This window comes from Sprattus sprattus (assembly GCF_963457725.1).
Source record: "Sprattus sprattus genome assembly, chromosome: 7".
Classification (NCBI taxonomy): Eukaryota; Metazoa; Chordata; class Actinopteri; order Clupeiformes; family Clupeidae; genus Sprattus; species Sprattus sprattus.
The window spans coordinates 35,000,506-35,019,092 of NC_137926.1; the positions used below are offsets into that span (position 1 = coordinate 35,000,506).

An 18,587-nucleotide genomic window follows, 5' to 3' on the forward strand; every position below is an offset into this window, starting at 1 on the left:
AAGAAGTTTCAGGTTAAAGAGGTTTCGGGTAAATAGCTACTGAATTTCTTTGTGTCTCAAACCCCCCAGATCAGAATCAGAATCAGAATCAGAATTCTTTTGAATGGCCAAGTATATTCACACACAGGAAATTAACTTGGTGTGGTTTGCCCTTTGTATGAGATTTTTTTTTAATTATGAAGAAATGCATTGTCCCTTGTGTTTCCGGACCGCCTCACTCTCTAGAGTATCAGGCACTTGATGAGTAGGCAGAGGCCCAGGAACATGATGATTGACAGGCAGGAGAAGTGCATGGATAGGACAAACAGCAGGTCCCCCAGGAGGCCATCTGAGGGGCGAGGCTGCAGCACGGATGTCTGAGGCATCTCACAGTAGATTCCTGTCCAGCCCTGGTAGCACTGGCAGGTGAACTTGTGCTTCATGTCCAGAATGTCATGGTTGTTGAGGTGGCCCCTGACGGTGAAGCTTGGCCCCTGAGGCCCTGGGTTGCGGTGGATGTGGAAGAACCGTGGGTTCAGGTGGAGAAAGGCCCCTGAGTCAAGGCTCTTCCGTACACACTTGCCGTTCTTCTTGCACAGAGCTTTGCTGCACAACTTGGCGGCAGATGTCACGTTAATGACATAGTGGCCAAGGGGACCGTCAATGTACTTCTTCACTGTCAGGCAGTTTCTCTGGATTTAAATACAAAAATACATATTTTAGGTTGTTTCAATGGGTTTTGACACATGTTTGAATGCAATCATTAAAACAGATAGCCTATTCTGTATACCTGGGGCCGTATTCACAAAGAATCTTAGGGCTAAAAGTAGCTCATAAGTGGCGAATTTAGGAGAAACTCCTAAAAATAATGGGCGTGTCTGTCTTAAATTTAGGACTCCTATTTTTTTTTACTAAGAGCAATTCACAAAATATTTTATCCCTAAAAGTAGCACCTAAGTCTAGGACAGCTTAAAACTCCTCATGAGGACTCCTAAGTCACTAAGACCTATTCACAAAAAGTCTTAAAATGGCTGAAGCCAGACGTAACGTGTTGGAGACAATGAACGACTCTGAATTGTTGAGAAGATATCGTTTAAACCGTGAAGGCATCAACATTTTACTATAATTAGTGAGGGATGCAATCACGTCTCCAACTATCCGAAACAACCCAATCAGTCCGGAAGTTAAATGTTTGATAACATTAAGATTTTTGGCTACGGGGAAAATGCAACTTTGCAACGCAGACGACTTCAGAATATCGCAATCATCAGTAAGCGTATTCATTCATCAAACAATCACCGCACTCTGTAGACCACACATTGTACAACAGTTTATTCGGTTCCCTATGGACAATCGCCTACTTCAAAGGATCAAGGTCAATTTCATGGCGTTTGCAGGAATGCCCGGTGTCGTGGGTGCCATCGATGGAACACACATTAAAATAATTGCTCCATCCAGAGATGAGGACGTCTTTGTAAACCGCAAAAAGGTACATTGAATTAATACACAGATAGTGTTTGATCCAAATTTCACAATCATGGATATTGTTGCGAAGTGGCCTGGATCTACTCACGATTCGCGCATTTTAATTGAGAGCTCGGTCTGCGCCAGCTTTTTGAGCGGCACCATGTACCTGCTGGATGCCACTTGTTGACAGTGGCAACCATGCAAGACATGGCTTTTGACACCCTTCCTCAATCCACAACCGGGAGCACAGTTGAACTACAACATGCAAGTATACGCATGAGGCCTATTTTGGTGACACAATACCTGTAGCCGCGACGGCTCTTTTAAAGTCCACTCCGCAATCTCCATCCTACATTGTGACTGGAGCGCATACCACCGCTTCTCGCAGTCATCGACAGAGCGACACACGGCAGGGAATTAAGCATTTATGTTAACACATATGTCCTCCCATGCCTCACGCTTCTTTTTTGTGGTCACCCCACAGCCAAATTTAGCTTTTATAACTCCCTTCCTCTCCAGCACACTCTGGGCCAACATGGACAGTTGGTCCTGGGACCAGTTCGACTTTCTCTTACGTCTCGCCCTCGTTTCGTCCATTATGACAGGAGGACTTAAAGAGCCGTATGGACTGATATTTGAAGTGTTTAAGGGCTGGAAATATGCCGATTACCTAATAGTTTGCAGGGAGCTTTAATTATCACTTCCTTGATTTCATGCAATTTCCGTGTTTTTTTCGGCAATTTCTCTTTCTCTAACGTGCAAAGCGTCATTCACGTTGGATGCACAAACTTGTCATCATGCGTGTGCATTCTGCTAAGTGCACTATCCATAACTATTTAATATGGCTTCATTTGAAGCCTAGGTTATTCTCTTATTTTCTGTTGATTTAGTGGGATCGTTAGGGGGATGTTAGGACTGAGTTTTGAATGAGAGCGCCTGTCAGCAACCAATCACCGTACGCACCGCTTCTAAACTCGTGCATGAGAATGGACGTCATCCATAGCAACGGAGTTTTTATCTTAAGCTTAGGAGTTGGTATTATCCTTAGTATGAGTAGGTCTCAGAGCCGTTGTGAATCACTTTTAAGAAATTACTCCTACGTAAAAGGTTTTAGCGCGAGTTAGGAGCACTCCTAGTGGTAAGATAAAAGGCTTTGTGAATACGGCCCCTGAACTATTGTAATATATGAAGCAACTGGGGTAGTGATTGGTACACTTTGCCACAATTAGATGCAATCAGTAGAGACTTAGCGCCGTCATTAATAGATGAGCACCGTGGTTCTTTCATGCCACAATGAAGGTCTATTTTGATAACTAGAGCACATTCATTTGGTAATTTCATAGCCTGCGCACAGACCTATGCGGCTTCGTGATTGGACCTTCACCTCATTTGGGTGTGTCTGATCAAAGGTGGGCGTTTTATGTAAATAGGGGTGTGCCTCGAAGCCGAATATGTTATTCGTAAAAACGTACAGATAACGACTTTTGAAAGTATTGTACCGGTAAGACTAAATTAATTTTAAAAAGACCAAACCATGAACGATGGAAATATGTTGTAGCTTGTTGTGGTGTCATCTTATGGCTGTTTGTTTGAAATTAGGTAAAAAGCTTCTACCTGCCAGTATGAATGAGCTGACCAGCGTAATATTGGCCATTCAGTCGAGCCTGCTTTGGCTGCGAAATATTGATGAGCCATTGGCAGTCATTTTGTTGAGTGAGCAAAATGGAACTTTACATCAAAAGATGTTAACTATGAATTGCTGGATTTGAACATTATTCACTAGCTGGTGCCACTCCACAAATGAATCGTAATGAGTCACACAAAAGTCTGTGCCTGCTGTCCCCGCCATTAACCGGCATAGAGGTCACCTCAACTAATTTATTCTCAAATTTCTCTACCACTGAAAAAGCAACTTCATACAGTCAAAGACTAACTTATGCGTGTCAAAAACCCAAACTGCAATTTCAATTTACCAGGCAAGAAGGTCTTATCAAAGGTGTTGGTAGATGTACAAGAAATTAGACTAAAAATGATTTCCACATCTATTTGGACCTACTTCCGGGATAGGTCTCGCCCACATCTGGGATGTATCTGAATGATACAGATAACCGTTCCGCTGCACATCCCATGACAAAAGAATCTGCAATGTAACTTGCATTAAAACTAACACCATTTACATGTGTGTTTAGTTCGGATGTGAATTGTAAATTGCCACCACATTATGGCCCCCAAATTAGAGCTCAGTGATTCAGCATTTTAATGATGTTCACCTTTTCAAAATCAGACAGGCTGGAACAAAACATACCAATCACCAGAATTGATTTCTTAAATATATAGTTGTAAATCACTTACGATTCCAAATAGAGCAATGAAAACATGTTTCTGACTGTGTCTCTCCTAAAACTTAAAGATTTGTCTCATGTTGACATTTAACTTTTATAATGCGTGTTCAGAAAGCTTTTTAGCTGTAAGAAACATCCAGGATTCTAATATTACCACATTTTCTTGCCAACGACTGGCAACAGAGGTAACCATTCCCATATGTTGAATGGGCAGCACTCCATCCACTCAAAGTAATTTTAAATATGTAACGCTCTCTCTCTCTCTCTCTCTCCCTCTCTCTCGCTCTCTCTCTTGATTTTTGTAAAAAGGAAGAATCCTGGCCCACAAAATAAGCATGTGTCCTAACAAAAGAGCCACTGTCATATCCCCATCAGACATATCAAAGTCCATACAGTGTCATCAGCCACCCTGGGACAAAGGCCTATTTTAGGAACGCTGTATGATGCCATTTTAGAGAAAAGTATCTTTAGCTTGCAAGCATTGACAGTCTGCCTACTTCTGGAGGCAATGTAGGGTATGTGTCAAGTCTTTATTTGACACGGCTGAGGAATGCTGCTTTCCCTCTCAAGCTCTTTCCAAATACTCGTGTTGCACCATTTTACTGTCATGGTGCATACAACTGCTCCTGAATGGGAACTCAGGACTGAGAGAGTGGAATCAGCATTGAGAGAAGAGAGATCTCTTTTTGATGGAATTTACTTGTTTGACTAAACTACCAGACATATCTGACCATATGTTTATATTAAATTACAGAAACATTTGATGTGTTAGAGGTAAAGATGGGAGAGATCTGTAAATCAACTGAGCATGTTCACATGTGTGCAAATGGAACTGCTCAGGAACAGGCCAGAATCCGACAAGGATCAGAGTCACCTGCTATCTGGAAAGTCATGTGGGAAAGAATTTTCAGATTCTCTTGTTTATGCACTAAAATGTCTTCTTCTTTCTTTGGCTGTCCATAGGAATGTGTTTTGCTGCTGTTGGAAATGATAAAAATGCTAATGTGTGACAATCAAGAAGCAGCCAACAGTAATTCCACACCAACACACAATGTAGCTACTCAACACCCAGGCCAATAGCAATGTGGAGGTTTTCTGTGTCTGAATGATTTACTGAATTCATTGGAATGTCTCCACTGGTCCAGCTGTCTAACACTTGCCAATCTCATTTATGTTAGCAGCGCCACAATAATAAGGTCTTCATGGTTGCCAAGAAGTCCTGTTTTACTCTAATCAGTTGTTATTGCTAAAGGATGGTATTTCAACATCATTTACGCATTGAATATGAATGCCCCCTCGTTACAGCACGTCATATGCAGAACAATACACGCCATGACGGAGTACATTAACATTCTTAGCCTGACAAGTTTGAAACTAATGACTTGAGTAATGAATAATATTTTTTTTCCCCCTGAAGAACAAATGTTCCTGTAAGCTGATTAAGCAGATCAGTACTGACTTGTTTAAACAGACTGTATATTGTTCAGCCACGTGTACGGGTCTTCCGAATTGGTGCAAAGTCAGGTCGGAAATATTTAGAAATTTTGTATGTTTTGTTTTGCCATCCCCCCGCCCTGATACCCAAGGCCCCCAGGTAGCAGTATCCTCTCAGGCCCTTCATACTGTAGCGCCACCTCAGGCTACCACAAGCAGTCATAGGCCCTCACCACACCCACCACGGCGGCGTCTTCCTTCCCTTCCTCCTGTAAGCCAGGCTCCCCCTGTCCTGAGCGCCCCTGTCCTGAGTGCCCCAGTCCTTGCCCTGAGCGCCCCTGTCCCGAGCGCCCCTGTCCTGAGCGCCCCTGTCCTGAGCGCCCCATGCGCCCCAGTCCTGAGCGCCCCAGTCCTGAGCGCCCCAGTCCTGAGCGCCCCTGTCCTGAGCGCCCCTGTCCTGAGCGCCCCTGTCCTGAGCGCCCCTGTCCTGAGCGCCCCTGTCCTGAGCGCCCCTGTCCTGAGCGCCCCTGTCCTGAGCGCCCCTGTCCTGAGCGCCCCTGTCCTGAGCGCCCCTGTCCTGAGCGCCCCTGTCCTGGCCCAGAGCGCCCCTGGCTCCCCTGTCCCTGTCCCAAGGGTCCTAGGCACCCGTGTACCTGCCACAGTCCCAGACGCCTGTGCCCCTGTCTCCTGTGTCCCAGGACTACCCATACCGGTTGCTCCTGTCCTGGGTCCCTGTCGCCGCCAGCCCCAGTGAATCTGGCAGTCCAGGCGCCGAAACTAAACCAGCCACTGACCCCGGAGTCTTGCCCATCGTGATGCACCACCGACCTCTCCCCTGACGAAGTGTTCCGGGCCTTCCGGTCTCCTCGCCCCGAACAAGGCTCCCATTCACCCGCCAGACCATTTGCCCCATTCCGGTCACCCACCTGGCCGGCTACCAAAGACTCTGCCCCGGTTTGGCCTCCCACCCGGCCGGCCACCAGACACTTTGCCCCTGTTCGGCCATCACCCTGGACGGCTGCCTGACCCTGGGTCCTCTCCGATTCTCTGCCCGCCTACCGACGCATGATTGCTGACCCAGAGCCGGTGACCCCCAACCTTCTGCTCATGGGGCGGCATGGCGACCCAGACCCGGTGACCCCCAATCTTCTGCTCATGGGGCGGCATGATGCATCCCACCCATTACTTGCAAATTTGTTCTACAAATTTGGGGGCGGCTGTTTTACAAGATTCTCACCCTCTCCCTGTTTTCCCTCACAGACTCACGGCCACACCCCTTTCCCACCCTGTTCATTTCCCCACCTTGTTTAATTACCCCAATCAGCCATGATCACCTGCCACCACCTTTAAAAGGCTACACCTGCATTCACAGACCTTTCCTTTCACACAGACATGAACTTTGAATGCTTTCGCATGTGCTCCTTTTGTGTGCGTTGCTGAACCATTTTGTGTGCGTTGCTGAAGCATGTAAGTTGTTACTCGCTTTTCATGGACTAATATTGTTTTAGTCGTGTTAGATGTGCCTAGAGAATGTCGCTAGCCTAATTTGCTACCTAAATGGTAAATGCTCCTTAGTTTGTCTGATGTATTGCCTGTGGAGGCCCAGATTATGTTGACCCGTTATTATTATTTGGCACACTGCATGATCTGTTTTATACTGTATGATTTGAGCACACTCTGTATGCTGTGGCACCCCTTTTGTTCAATGTATTTGTTTGGCACTGATTTGTATGATTTTTCCTTTCCTCCTAGAAACCACACACCTTCCCTCCACACACCTTCCTTCACCTGCCTTCTTCACACACACACACACACACACACACACACACATATCCTACAGTCCTATTCATACCCTCACTGGACACTCCCAATAAAGAGATAAACTGTGAATCCTGACTGCCTGTGTCTCACCGACTACCTCCATTGTTCTCAAGCCAGCCACCCTGAACCTCCTCCACCTCCTCCTTTTAATGTTTTATTCCCAAAACGTTGTCCGTATGTATATTGTACCAAATCTAAAGAACACAAATCTAGTAAAAGAACCGTACATTTTTATGTTGTATTTTCAGAATGTTTTGGAATGTTTTTCCTCTTCCAAAAATTGTCACTACCGAAACATAGTAATACACTATAATATTAACCTGTTCAGATTGTGTTACCTTCCCTGAAGGGTATTTTTACAAATATTACAATTAAATCCATAAAAAGGATTTTTTTTACCAAATGTATACAATTCATCAAAATCTAAGTGCAATATTAATTTGTAAAATGCAAAATACTGATCATATTGATTCCAGAGTTGATTGATGAAATTGAACATACATTAATCCAATCAGTATCATAACATTTTAGTTGATTACTCAATAAACTTAATTTTTTTACAAAACATCCAGTGTTTCGGTAGTGACTGCACTGTTTTCGGTAGTGAGCACAGCATTTTGTTTGCAAGGTTGTAATGATATATCCTCAACCTTATTGCTTAATATTGACTAACATGCCTTAGGTTGGGAATTTTACAAACACAAATGTTTTGTGGTCAATAGAAGAATTTTATTTTTGATGAAATAACAATTGTTCATCCAGAACCATTTAAAGTACAAGCAGTTCTCTTCATGGTGGCTCCAACACCATCGGCAGGCCCTTTCCCATGACCAGCTTCCAGGAAACTCTAGTTTACAGCGATAAATCCCATCTGGAAAGGAATGGTGCTCAAGAGATAGAAGTAGTTCTTGGCTCTATATTGCATGTTCAGCCCATCGCTGATGAAGAAGAGCTTTTGGATCCTAGGATGGTTCTTCAGGAACTTCAGATCCTTCAGGAACTGAAGAACTGGTAGGAGCTGAGCCCAAATGGCAGGAAGATCATGCTTCATCAAAGGTGATAAGGCACAGAATATCAGTATACAATCTGTGGTGAACACAACAGCATTGTGCAGTGTAGTCTGCCTGTGCTTATGAAAGCAGGAGCATGGCTTTTCTCTCTGTGTGTGTAACTAGAATATTAGGTGCCACTAAGTCTGCATATGAACAAGAGCATGTTTAGACCAGAGCAGATAAGAAAGGAACGGTGCTTCTTCCGATCTTGTGCAAAACTGACATCCTTGCAAGACAGGGAGCCTCGGGCGTGAGAAAACCACCACGTGGTTATCCCTTCTGAAAACCAAACCTCTGTCTATATAAACTTTGTGCGACGGGTTTATCAGGGTCTTCACTGTCAGCCTCGGCTGGGAGGGGAGCCCAATTGCAATTGTTGTTGTTTGTCTGTCTAATAAATATACTTTCATGCAGCTCCGGAGTCCTGAACTAACTAGGGTGATTTTTCACCTATCACTTCCAAAAGGTGCTCTGGGCCGCCCTTTAGTCCACACTACACATTTATTTCAAAATGATGGGATTGAACTATTTACCATTACATTTTGTCACTACCGAAATGATCATATCACTACCGAAACTTTACCATATGTTTCGGTACTAAAACATGGTAGCAAACAAATGGCTAGTATTCACGTCTTTGAAGAGGTGTACACACATAAAAAGATAAACTTTACATAAAACCCCAAAAAGTTTACTAAGTTGAAGAGAATATGTGTTTGGTAGTGACAATTCTTAAGGTTAAGGTCTGCCCGGTCAAAAATGCAGGGTCGTGGCTAAAAAACAGGCTCAGCCAATGGACTAAAACTCTTGTGTTTCGGTGAAAACTGGGGACATGATTTTTTGAGTATAGTTTATTTATTTAAAAATTAAACCCACAATAAATCTAAATCTTACATCTTCTGTTTAAATTTAATCATAAAGATCTTTGAAATAACACTATTGAAAGTTTTAAGTGTTATGGAACGTGCAGCTAAAACCACGTTGTCTTCTGATGCGGACTCTTCTCCTTAATCTCATCTGACCTGATCAACTATTGAGTTCCCAGTCATTCTCCAACCTCAGACCTGCATACTCAGTCATTCTCCTACCTCAGACCTGCCATACTCTGTTCCCAGTCATTCTCCTACCATGCTCATACTCTGTTCCCAGTCCTTCTCCTACCTCTGACCTGGCATACTCAGACGAGCCCCAGAGGACGACTCCTGCGGCTCCCAGTGCTGCACTCTCTCCGATGGTGTGGACCAGGTCACTCTGGGAAAACAACAAGCACAGTTTAGTGGAAGCAGGTGTGGAGGCCCCGTTCACTGTTCCCCCATCAGTTCAAAAAGTATGTTTACAGAGTTCTGGTTGCAAAGCAAGATCTAAAATCAGTAATAAATTGAAGTCTAATTATGCGCAATCGTACAGTGTTGTGACCCAGTTTAGTTGTGTGATTACAGTATCTTAGGTTATTAACTTTGGAAAGCATTCAGACAATTTCTCATTAGAAAACCAGACGTTCTTTTCGCTTAATACTGTAAAGTGTATGACGAACATATGCATTGGACAATGGCAAAAAAAAAAAACAGAACATGTAAAAACCATGAAACCAGTTTCTGGGTGGTGCAGAGCTTACACAGCTGTACTGTAGCCGCCAACATGTGACAGTAATTATGACACCCTATCCTTTCAAAACGCCTCAGCCACACCAAATGAACATTCTGAAGTGGTCTGGTCAAGGTACACCACCACTTTACAAAATGTTCTGAGTAAATATGCCAGCTCCCCTGTCGTAGATCATGGCATTCCTCTCATAGTTAGATGACAGCTGAATGTTTCTCCCAGTCCAGAGAGGCACCTGAAATTTGAAAGTTTTAAGGAGTTGCAGATTTTATGGCAGAACTTGTCCGTGAGGCCTCTCCCTGCGGTGGGCCAAAGTCAATGTAGGTGTAGGCCATGTCTGGGTTGACATTCAAGATTAGGATGTCTGGAATATATCAGTCTGATAATGTGCTTTAGTCTACATTTCCAATAGAAAGGCAAGAATAAGAATAGAGTTTGCTGCTATTGACAAACAAGACTGCTATAATACTACCACTACAAACCCCCTTACCTCCGTGAGGACAACAAAGGTATAGGCATAGAAGGGCCTGGAGTAGACAAACACAGGCAGGGTGAAGTCATTGCGGACAATGGAAGCAATCCTCATGGCCTCCTTAACGCGATAGTGCACAAACTTCACAGTGTTGGGCGAGGACTTGAGTTCGTAGTCAAGGTAGATGGATGGGTAGAGGGCCGTGCTCTCCCTCCAGAGCCACATGAGGTGGTCGTTGCGGACATGTTCCACATTGGGGCACTCGCCCGTGTAGCGCTGCGGATGCTGCTTGTAGCCGTAGTTGTAGCAGTCGGGAAACAAGTAGAAGCCCCAGAGGCCGTGTGGCCGTCGGCTCTGCGCCAGCCGCAGTGTGGTGTTCATGAAGGCCTGGCCGGCCCGCTCAAACAGCTCCTTGGCCTCGTGCTCCACTTTACTCTGAGGCCAGTTGGGATGGATCCGCCGGATTAGCTCCTTTGACTTGTTCCGGTAAATGTCTTTGGAGCCCCAGTTGCGCACCCATTGCGGACGCCAGTTCTCCCAATCAATGACACCCAGGCCACGGAAGTCTTTGAAAGGAATGAGTTTGTCAATGTCAGCCCGAGCTTTGCTCAGGTGCTTTGTGAGGCTTTGGTTCTGAGGGAGGCCCCCGTTGACAGGCACCCCTGCGCTGGTGTAGTAAGGGTAGTACCCCAGGTGGCTGTGGTAGAAGATGGTCACATTAGGGCCACTCAGAGTCTCATTGTGATTAGCCACGATGTCAAAGACACTCAGGTCCAGGTCCACCTTGAAGCGCAGGCGACACGACTCAGTTGGGGCGTTCCACACCACCACAAAAGGCCGGTGGGGAAGCAGCGGGGTGGCAGCCTGTTTGAGCTGGTCAGCCAGTACTCCCAAGTGCGCACACAAGCACACAAGGACCCAGCCAGTGGGCCTCATCACAGCAGAGAGGACATGGATCAGCTAGGGCATCCCTTCTATAGCATCATGAGGGACAAAGAGAGAGACAAGAGAGGTGAAACATGAGAGAGCGCATACATAACTGAACACATCACAGGGTTCACTTGGCAGGGAGAATCACAAGAGACAGCCGCCAAGAGAGAAAGGGAGTGAGGGTCATTGAGTTGCACTGCTCCAGATTCCACAGGACAATACTGCTTTATTCTCAGCGCTGCAGCTATCCATTGGGGCTTCCCTGACCAGTTGTGTGAACCCACCTTCATTTGGAGATATACCCTGTAAAATGGAATCATAAATACTGTAATGCACAGATGTTTGGAGAGGTCTGAAAGACAATTTGGAGATTTATGATTTCCAAGTTCATGATGCAGAATGGATGAATGAATGAATGAATGTTATTGTTATTTGTTATTAGTAGTATTATTATTGTTATGGTTGTTGTTATTATCATCACTGGGTTAGTAAGTGAGTATTGTTGGCGCTATTATTAAGTTATTTAAGTTATTACAAGTTATTTCTTTTGTGAGACTGACGCTGATTTTTCCAATGTAGGAACCTCCTGCATGGCCACAGAAGCCTGCCCCTGCCCCTGCCCCTGCCCCTGCCCCTGCCCCTGCTCCTGCTCCTGCCCCTGCTCCTGCCCCTGCTCCTGCTCCTGCTCCTGCTCCTGCTCCTGCTCCTGCTCCTGCTCCTGCTCCTGCTCCTGCTCCTGCTCCTGCTCCTGCTCCTGCTCCAGTGTGGTACTGTATGTTGTAGAATCATGGAGCCCATCACAGGGAAACCATGAATCTCATTCTCAGGGTATTTAGCCAATGTGGCTTCCACTGGAGGAGACTGGATGGAAAATCAGCAGCAATTTCCAGAGACCACAAAGCCCTGAGCAGGAGAGGAAAAGCACTCATGAAGAACCTAATCGGGACGGAGTGGCTCTCTTTTGCTTTTCCACTTGAGGAGATGCTTAATGTGCACAAATGGATTCAGAAAACCTCTGTTATAACCAATATTTGAACAAATCCACTTAAAAATTACACTGAGAGTTCCCAAGAACTCAATCTGTCTCACAACAGAATTATGTTCGGCCGAGCTTTTATTGACAATATATCTCTAAGGAAATCCACAGTGGTAATGTGGAAACTGAAGATTAAAGATTAAAGATTAAAGTCTCTGAATGTGAACGGCATACAAATATAGCCACAATTCGATGTCTTACAGTGTCTTCTGCCCGTGTGACGGTCATGAAAGCCATAGCCCTGCCCTAAAGCAACAAGAGCGGTGAACAGAACTATCCACCATGGTTGCCACAAAAAAGACCCCCAAAAACAATGTCTGAGACAAACTGACAAAACCTCCCTGTTTGAAGTTTCATTTGACACCAATAGTCCAAACTACAGCAGTACAGTTAAAAGCAGGCAGCACTGATTGAAGCCATATGAATTGGGAGATGAACTCTGTGGTCTGAACTGAACAGCTCTTTTTTCAGTAGCAGTGACTCTGTGCAGTTGGAGACTCAAGTGAACACTCAATGCATCATGCTTTGAAAAGAAAATCTTCTACTTTTGTATAACAATTGCTGCATCATATCTACCCCATACCGTGTGTTTGTGCATCTTATCCTCACAAAACATTTGTTCACAAACATTTTCTTTTTAGGTTCTCTGAATTCATTTTCATCCCTTTTTCTCCACATCATCCATTACATATGTATTTTAACAATACATTTAAATGGGAAAAACATGCTTTCTGGTTGAACAAATTACTTTTATAAGGTGTGTAATATCAAACCGAAAATAACCACTGCCTCATAATCTAATCCCTTATGAATCACATGGTCATATTTTTTCGCTTGTTTTGATCTGGCGTGTGCTCCTTTTGCAGAGGAGACCACCTGTCAAGTCTGATCATTTGAAGGCCCAGTGTCTATTCAGAGCTAGGCAGCAATGTAGTAACAAAATGAAAGGAGATCAATTATACATACTAAAACTGTCAGCAACTCAGTAACTCAGATTATAAACTACAGTCATAATTATAGTGATTTGAGTGATAAATATGAGTGATATGAAATGTTTGTTTCACTGGAACAAACTTACATTATGAAACAAAAGAAAATAAAACAACGGAAACACTACTCGGCACTAAAGATGTCATCATTCCTCATGTTAATTTAGATGTTTTCCTGGAAATGTTCTTTTAGGTCATTTTGTGTTTGCATTGTGTTCAAGCCAGGCTGAGATGAAAAAACGCAAGCAATCAGCAGCAATAAATGTGAATTTAAGGCGAAACCTCAGTGCCTCCGACAGCGTGTGTGTGTGTGTGTGTGTGTGTGTGTGTGCCTCCCACAGCGTTGTTCAAGAGAAATGAATCATTTGCTGTTTCCCTTGGACAGGAAGTTCATGATGTCAGCATTTGGACAGATGAGTTCACTGCCAATGTTCTTGTGAACTACATTAAATAATCCCCCTGCATGCTTTTGATTGTTGGTTTGTGTGTGTGTGTGTGTGTGTGTGCGTGCGTGCGTGTGTGTGTGTGTGTGTGTGCGTGCGTTTGTGTGTATTCTTGTCCTTATGTGTGTCTGTGTGTATGTTGGACACCATGTACGAGCTGATGCACAGGTGTGATTAAGAGTAACCTTGGCTGTGCCTATGTGAGTGGGCTTTTGAGCCCAATGTGCTTAAACATTCACTGGGTTCAGTTTCTAACAGATGAGAAGCCGGTGGCTTTGGCCTCTATTTGAAAATCTATTGAAAGCCATTTAATTTAGGAACACGGTGACCTTGTCAGCATTCCAGTTCTCATTAGTGATAGTCCTTGTTGCTTGAATAGTACCAAAAATATACACAAACATGCACAAAGACTGTCTGACTCAAACACACACACACACACACACACACACACACACACTCACACACACACACATACATGTGCACAAGTACCCTGGCTGGTTGTTCATTTACAAAGAGTTGTGACCTCAGCTCAAGTTTTTTGTTGTTGTTGCCTTCTTTGATTTTTAATGAGATGCTTCTGCCATCTGAGAGCAGCAGTCTAGTGTTTCAGCACCTAATGAAGGTTTCATATATATAGTATATACAAACGTGTTTCTCATGGAAACCTCTTTGCAACACTGATCCTACACAAATAAGCTATTATGCTCTGGTCAGCTTTCTCCTATTTCTGGCTGTTGCTTGCTTACACCAACTCTCTCTCCCAAGCAGACCACAGTCAAACTGTCTGTGGGAATGTGGTTTGATGGGCAGAATTTTTTTACAACAATTGACCAAAAAGGCAAACAACATTCTATACTGTTCATTCATATTCATAAATATTTTTAGGATCGAAACAGTCAAAAATCACAAGTTTAATTAAGTTGTTGAGACCCTGCCTAATACTATCTTTACATGTTTTGATATCTATTAATTCAATCCAATGATCTGTCCTCTTCCCATGCCTGAGTCCTAAGTTTTAATCACTTACCTTTCTAGCTGTGGCTTTGTGAAGCCCAGTTCTCCATAGGATGTAGGAGGGTCCACAGGAGTAGCACTGTGCTCTTCTCAGCAAGTCTCTCAAGGATGCCCTCGAGCGGATCGCGAGAGAGGCAGATGCTACCTGTGAGGATGGATGGCACCGCTGATTCCAGTGTCCCTTGTCATTTGAGAACTGGTTTCCCACAGTGAAGGCACTTGTTTGGGGGGCATGGGGCCCCTTTGTTGTGCTGGCTCCTCCTCACTGACCTGCCAAGCATGGGTACTGGAGATGGCACACACAGCATGGGTACTGGAGATAGCACACACACACAGCATGGGTACTGGAGATGACACACACAGCATGTGTACTGGAGATGACACACACAGCCTGGGTACTGGAGATGGCACACACACACAGCATGTGTACTGGAGATGGCACACACAGCATGTGTACTGCAGATGGCACACACAGCATGGGTACTGGAGATGGCACACACAGCATGGGTACTGGAGATGGCACACACACACAGCATGGGTACTGGAGATGGCACACACAGCATGGGTACTGGAGATGGCACACACACACAGCATGGGTACTGGAGATGGCACACACACACAGCATGGGTACTGGAGATGGCACACACACACAGCATGTGTACTGGAGATGACACACACAGCATGTGTACTGGAGATGGCACACACACACAGCATGTGTACTGGAGATGGCACACACAGCATGGGTACTGGAGATGGCACACACAGCATGGGTACTGGAGATGGCACACACACACAGCATGTGTACTGGAGATGGCACACACAGCATGGGTACTGGAGATGACACACACAGCATGTGTACTGGAGATAGCACACACAGCATGTGTACTGGAGATAGCACACACAGCATGTGTACTGGAGATAGCACACACAGCATGTGTACTGGAGATGACACACACAGCATGTGTACTGGAGATGACACACACAGCATGTGTACTGGAGATGGCACACACAGCATGGGTGAGCTGCTTTGTCTTTGCCTCCCTCACAGGTCACAGGTCACACGGTGCATTAACACAGGTCACAGGCCACAGGTCAAAGGTCACAGGTCACACGGTGCTCATCTTCATCTTATGTCTCGTCTCCATCTTATGTCTCGTCTTCATCTTATGTCTCGTCTCCATATTATATATCTCGTCTCCATCTTATGTCTCGTCTCCCTCTTATGTCTCGAGTCTCCATCTTATGTCTCATCTTTATCTTCGTCTTGGGAAGTGTGGTTTACTAGCTGTCTCTATTTAGCTAGCTCTACATCACCAGATCTCAGCATGATAGCCAACTTGCTGATCTATTCACCTTGACTATACATTTTGATCTAATCTGCCTTGTATGTCAGTATGCAGACTAAATAAAGATGGAAAAAAAGTATAAAAAGTAAGGCCTAATCAGGGAAGAGGCTTGGACTTACAGTAAATACATCAAATTCTTTTCAGTGAAATAGAATTTGATGTGTCTTTCTGTCTGTACCATAACATTGAAAGCCCTCACACCAAAATGCTTGAGAAGCATTCCTTGAGATGCTATGGAATATTATAACAGCTGGTGGTCCTATTATATCCACCAACAGTCAAATTCGTATTTGTGTTTGAACAGTTGTGAAAACACAGCTAGTTCCCATTTGTCCTTAGAAATGCAATATCATTGTTTTAACAGAAGGTAAATTCTCAAAGTCTGCTTGAACTGTTCTAGAAGTAGGATCAGGTATGAGATCCAAACATTTAGACTAGACGTGAGGGTGGGAACCAACATCCTCTGTGGTCACGCAAGCGTACCTTACAACCTTTGGGGAGGTTTGGGGGGAAATGTATATGCTCTCCAAGCACATTCTCCCAGCCAAAGTATTTCCTCTCAAATGAGCAGAGAGCAGGTTTCCCTCAGACTGTTCGTGCCAGGTGACTGATCTGTGATCAGCAATCCTGTTGGTGAATGTCTGACTGCCTTTATCTGATTCTGTTTTTCCTGATATTGCGCTGTGGTAACACTGAACATGCTTACTGCATCAGTGACCAGAACTGAGTGGGAGCACCATAGGCTGCTTTACAGTGCATTGGACTCCATGTGGTTGGCACTTTTACAGACATTTTGTAACACTTTTAAAAAGAATTGGAAAATACCTTGGAAGAACCCTGAGGCAGTGGTGATAAAACTCCCCAACTGAGGGCAAGCAAGCTGGTAAGAAACTGGAAGAGCATCATCCTGTTTTGTCTCTGGTTTGGGTATGGTTGGTTTTAAGGTATTACTAAACCAAGTACCTATGTCGGATTGAGATTAAATGTTTTGCAATAGGCAACTGAACAAGAAAAAATCGTAAGACACCGTTCACACAATTCAAAAATATAAAAATAATAATGACCCTTAACACATACAGTACATGACTTAAAAACATGTAGGCATACAAAAATAAAAAAGGCATATTACCTACAATTTACAATTTTGTGAAATATGTTTTTACAGATAATGAGTTAATCATATAACATCCTCAAACCCATTTTGATGGCATATGGTCATGTGAAGGTGAGATAAACAAACCTGTCAGGCTATTCTCTATGGGAGTTTGGGATCCTGGGTGCTCTGGCCCTACAGGTCAATAGAGGTACTACACTTGAGTTTGGTCAAATACATTGAATCAGTTTTGAACTGTGTCAGAAATCTGAGCTCTGACATGGACATGACCAAGCCCAGAAGTACAGTAGAATAATGTTATTATGAATGTAATGTTTTAGCCCACAAGTACAGTAGTATAATGTTATTATGAATGTAATGTTTTAGCCCAGAAGCACAGTAGTATGTTATTTTGAATGTAATGTTATAGCCCACAAGTACAGTAGTATCGGCATTAAATATACCTTACAAACCCAAGATCATTTTCAAATACACCTTACAAACCCCAAGATCATTATCAAATATACCTTACAAACCCCAAGATCATTTTCAAATATACCTTACAAACCCCAAGAGCATTATCAAATATACCTTACAAACCCCAAGAGCATTATCAAATACACCTTACAAACCCCAAGATCATTTTTCAAACCCTGAGAATGGGCAGAGAGTGTGGTTCCAATCCAAAAGTATGGATTTGGGGAATGAAAAAAACATTCTGATTAAAAGAGAATTAGCAAACAGTTTGTAACCAGTTGTTCTGGGGGAGCTCATTTCTCTGGATGTGTGAAGGATTTTTACATTATAGAATGAAGATGATTCATTCAAAATAAGAGGGGAAAAGATAAGGGGAAAATTGAGTTGATGTGTAAGGTGAGGGTTAGCATAGATAGATAGATAGATAGATAGATAGATAGCTAGATAGATAGATAGATAATGGAAATGATAGTCTGGTCATCAAAACCAACCTCAATTAATCACCTTTTCTAGTACGACTAATTGATAGTCAATTATAAACTACATAAAATAACACAAAACAGAAAACACACACTAAAACACACAAACACTGACAGACCAGCATTGAACATTTATTTTTGGAGTGCGCTCCCCTCTGGCCATTTGTAGTTGGTACAATAGTAGTAGTGCTATGAGAACTGCCCTCTGTTCTCCCCTTTGCACTAACAATGCCATTTCTCTCATTGAGTCTGTTGCATAACTGTCTGCCTGTTATCCAAGCGTGATGAAGGAACCAAATCAACAGCGCCAACACTCGCAGCTCTGCCTTATTGCTATAGCTGTACGACAGAACGAGGTGTTTATTAATTCAAATGACTGCTGTATGTGCAGTTGTAAAGGCATATCCAACTTAAATATTTAATATTCTTTGGAAGTTATGACAATCAGTATAGGTTCAACTCATGAAGTAGGGATCATTAAGACAAAATATTCCTTATTTCTAAATATTCATACTAAATATTCCTCTTAGACACACTCTCACTCTATGAGGGGGAATGATGAGTTATATCCTTTCTGTCTGTATGTCTGTCTGTCTGTCTGTCTGTCTGTC

At 43.7% G+C, this 18,587-nt stretch overlaps 1 protein-coding gene across 1 annotated transcript; it reads right to left on the minus strand.

The window, feature by feature from the left end:
• Positions 1–221: 221 nt before the first annotated feature.
• Positions 222–11,105, minus strand: hyal6 (hyaluronoglucosaminidase 6; the record flags this gene model as incomplete). The annotated part of the gene is made up of 3 exons (XM_080842919.1): positions 222–671; positions 9,257–9,346; positions 10,188–11,105. 3 exons carry the CDS (start codon positions 11,103–11,105, stop codon positions 222–224), a joined length of 1,458 nt encoding a protein of 485 aa, XP_080699045.1.
• Positions 11,106–18,587: the final 7,482 nt, after the last annotated feature.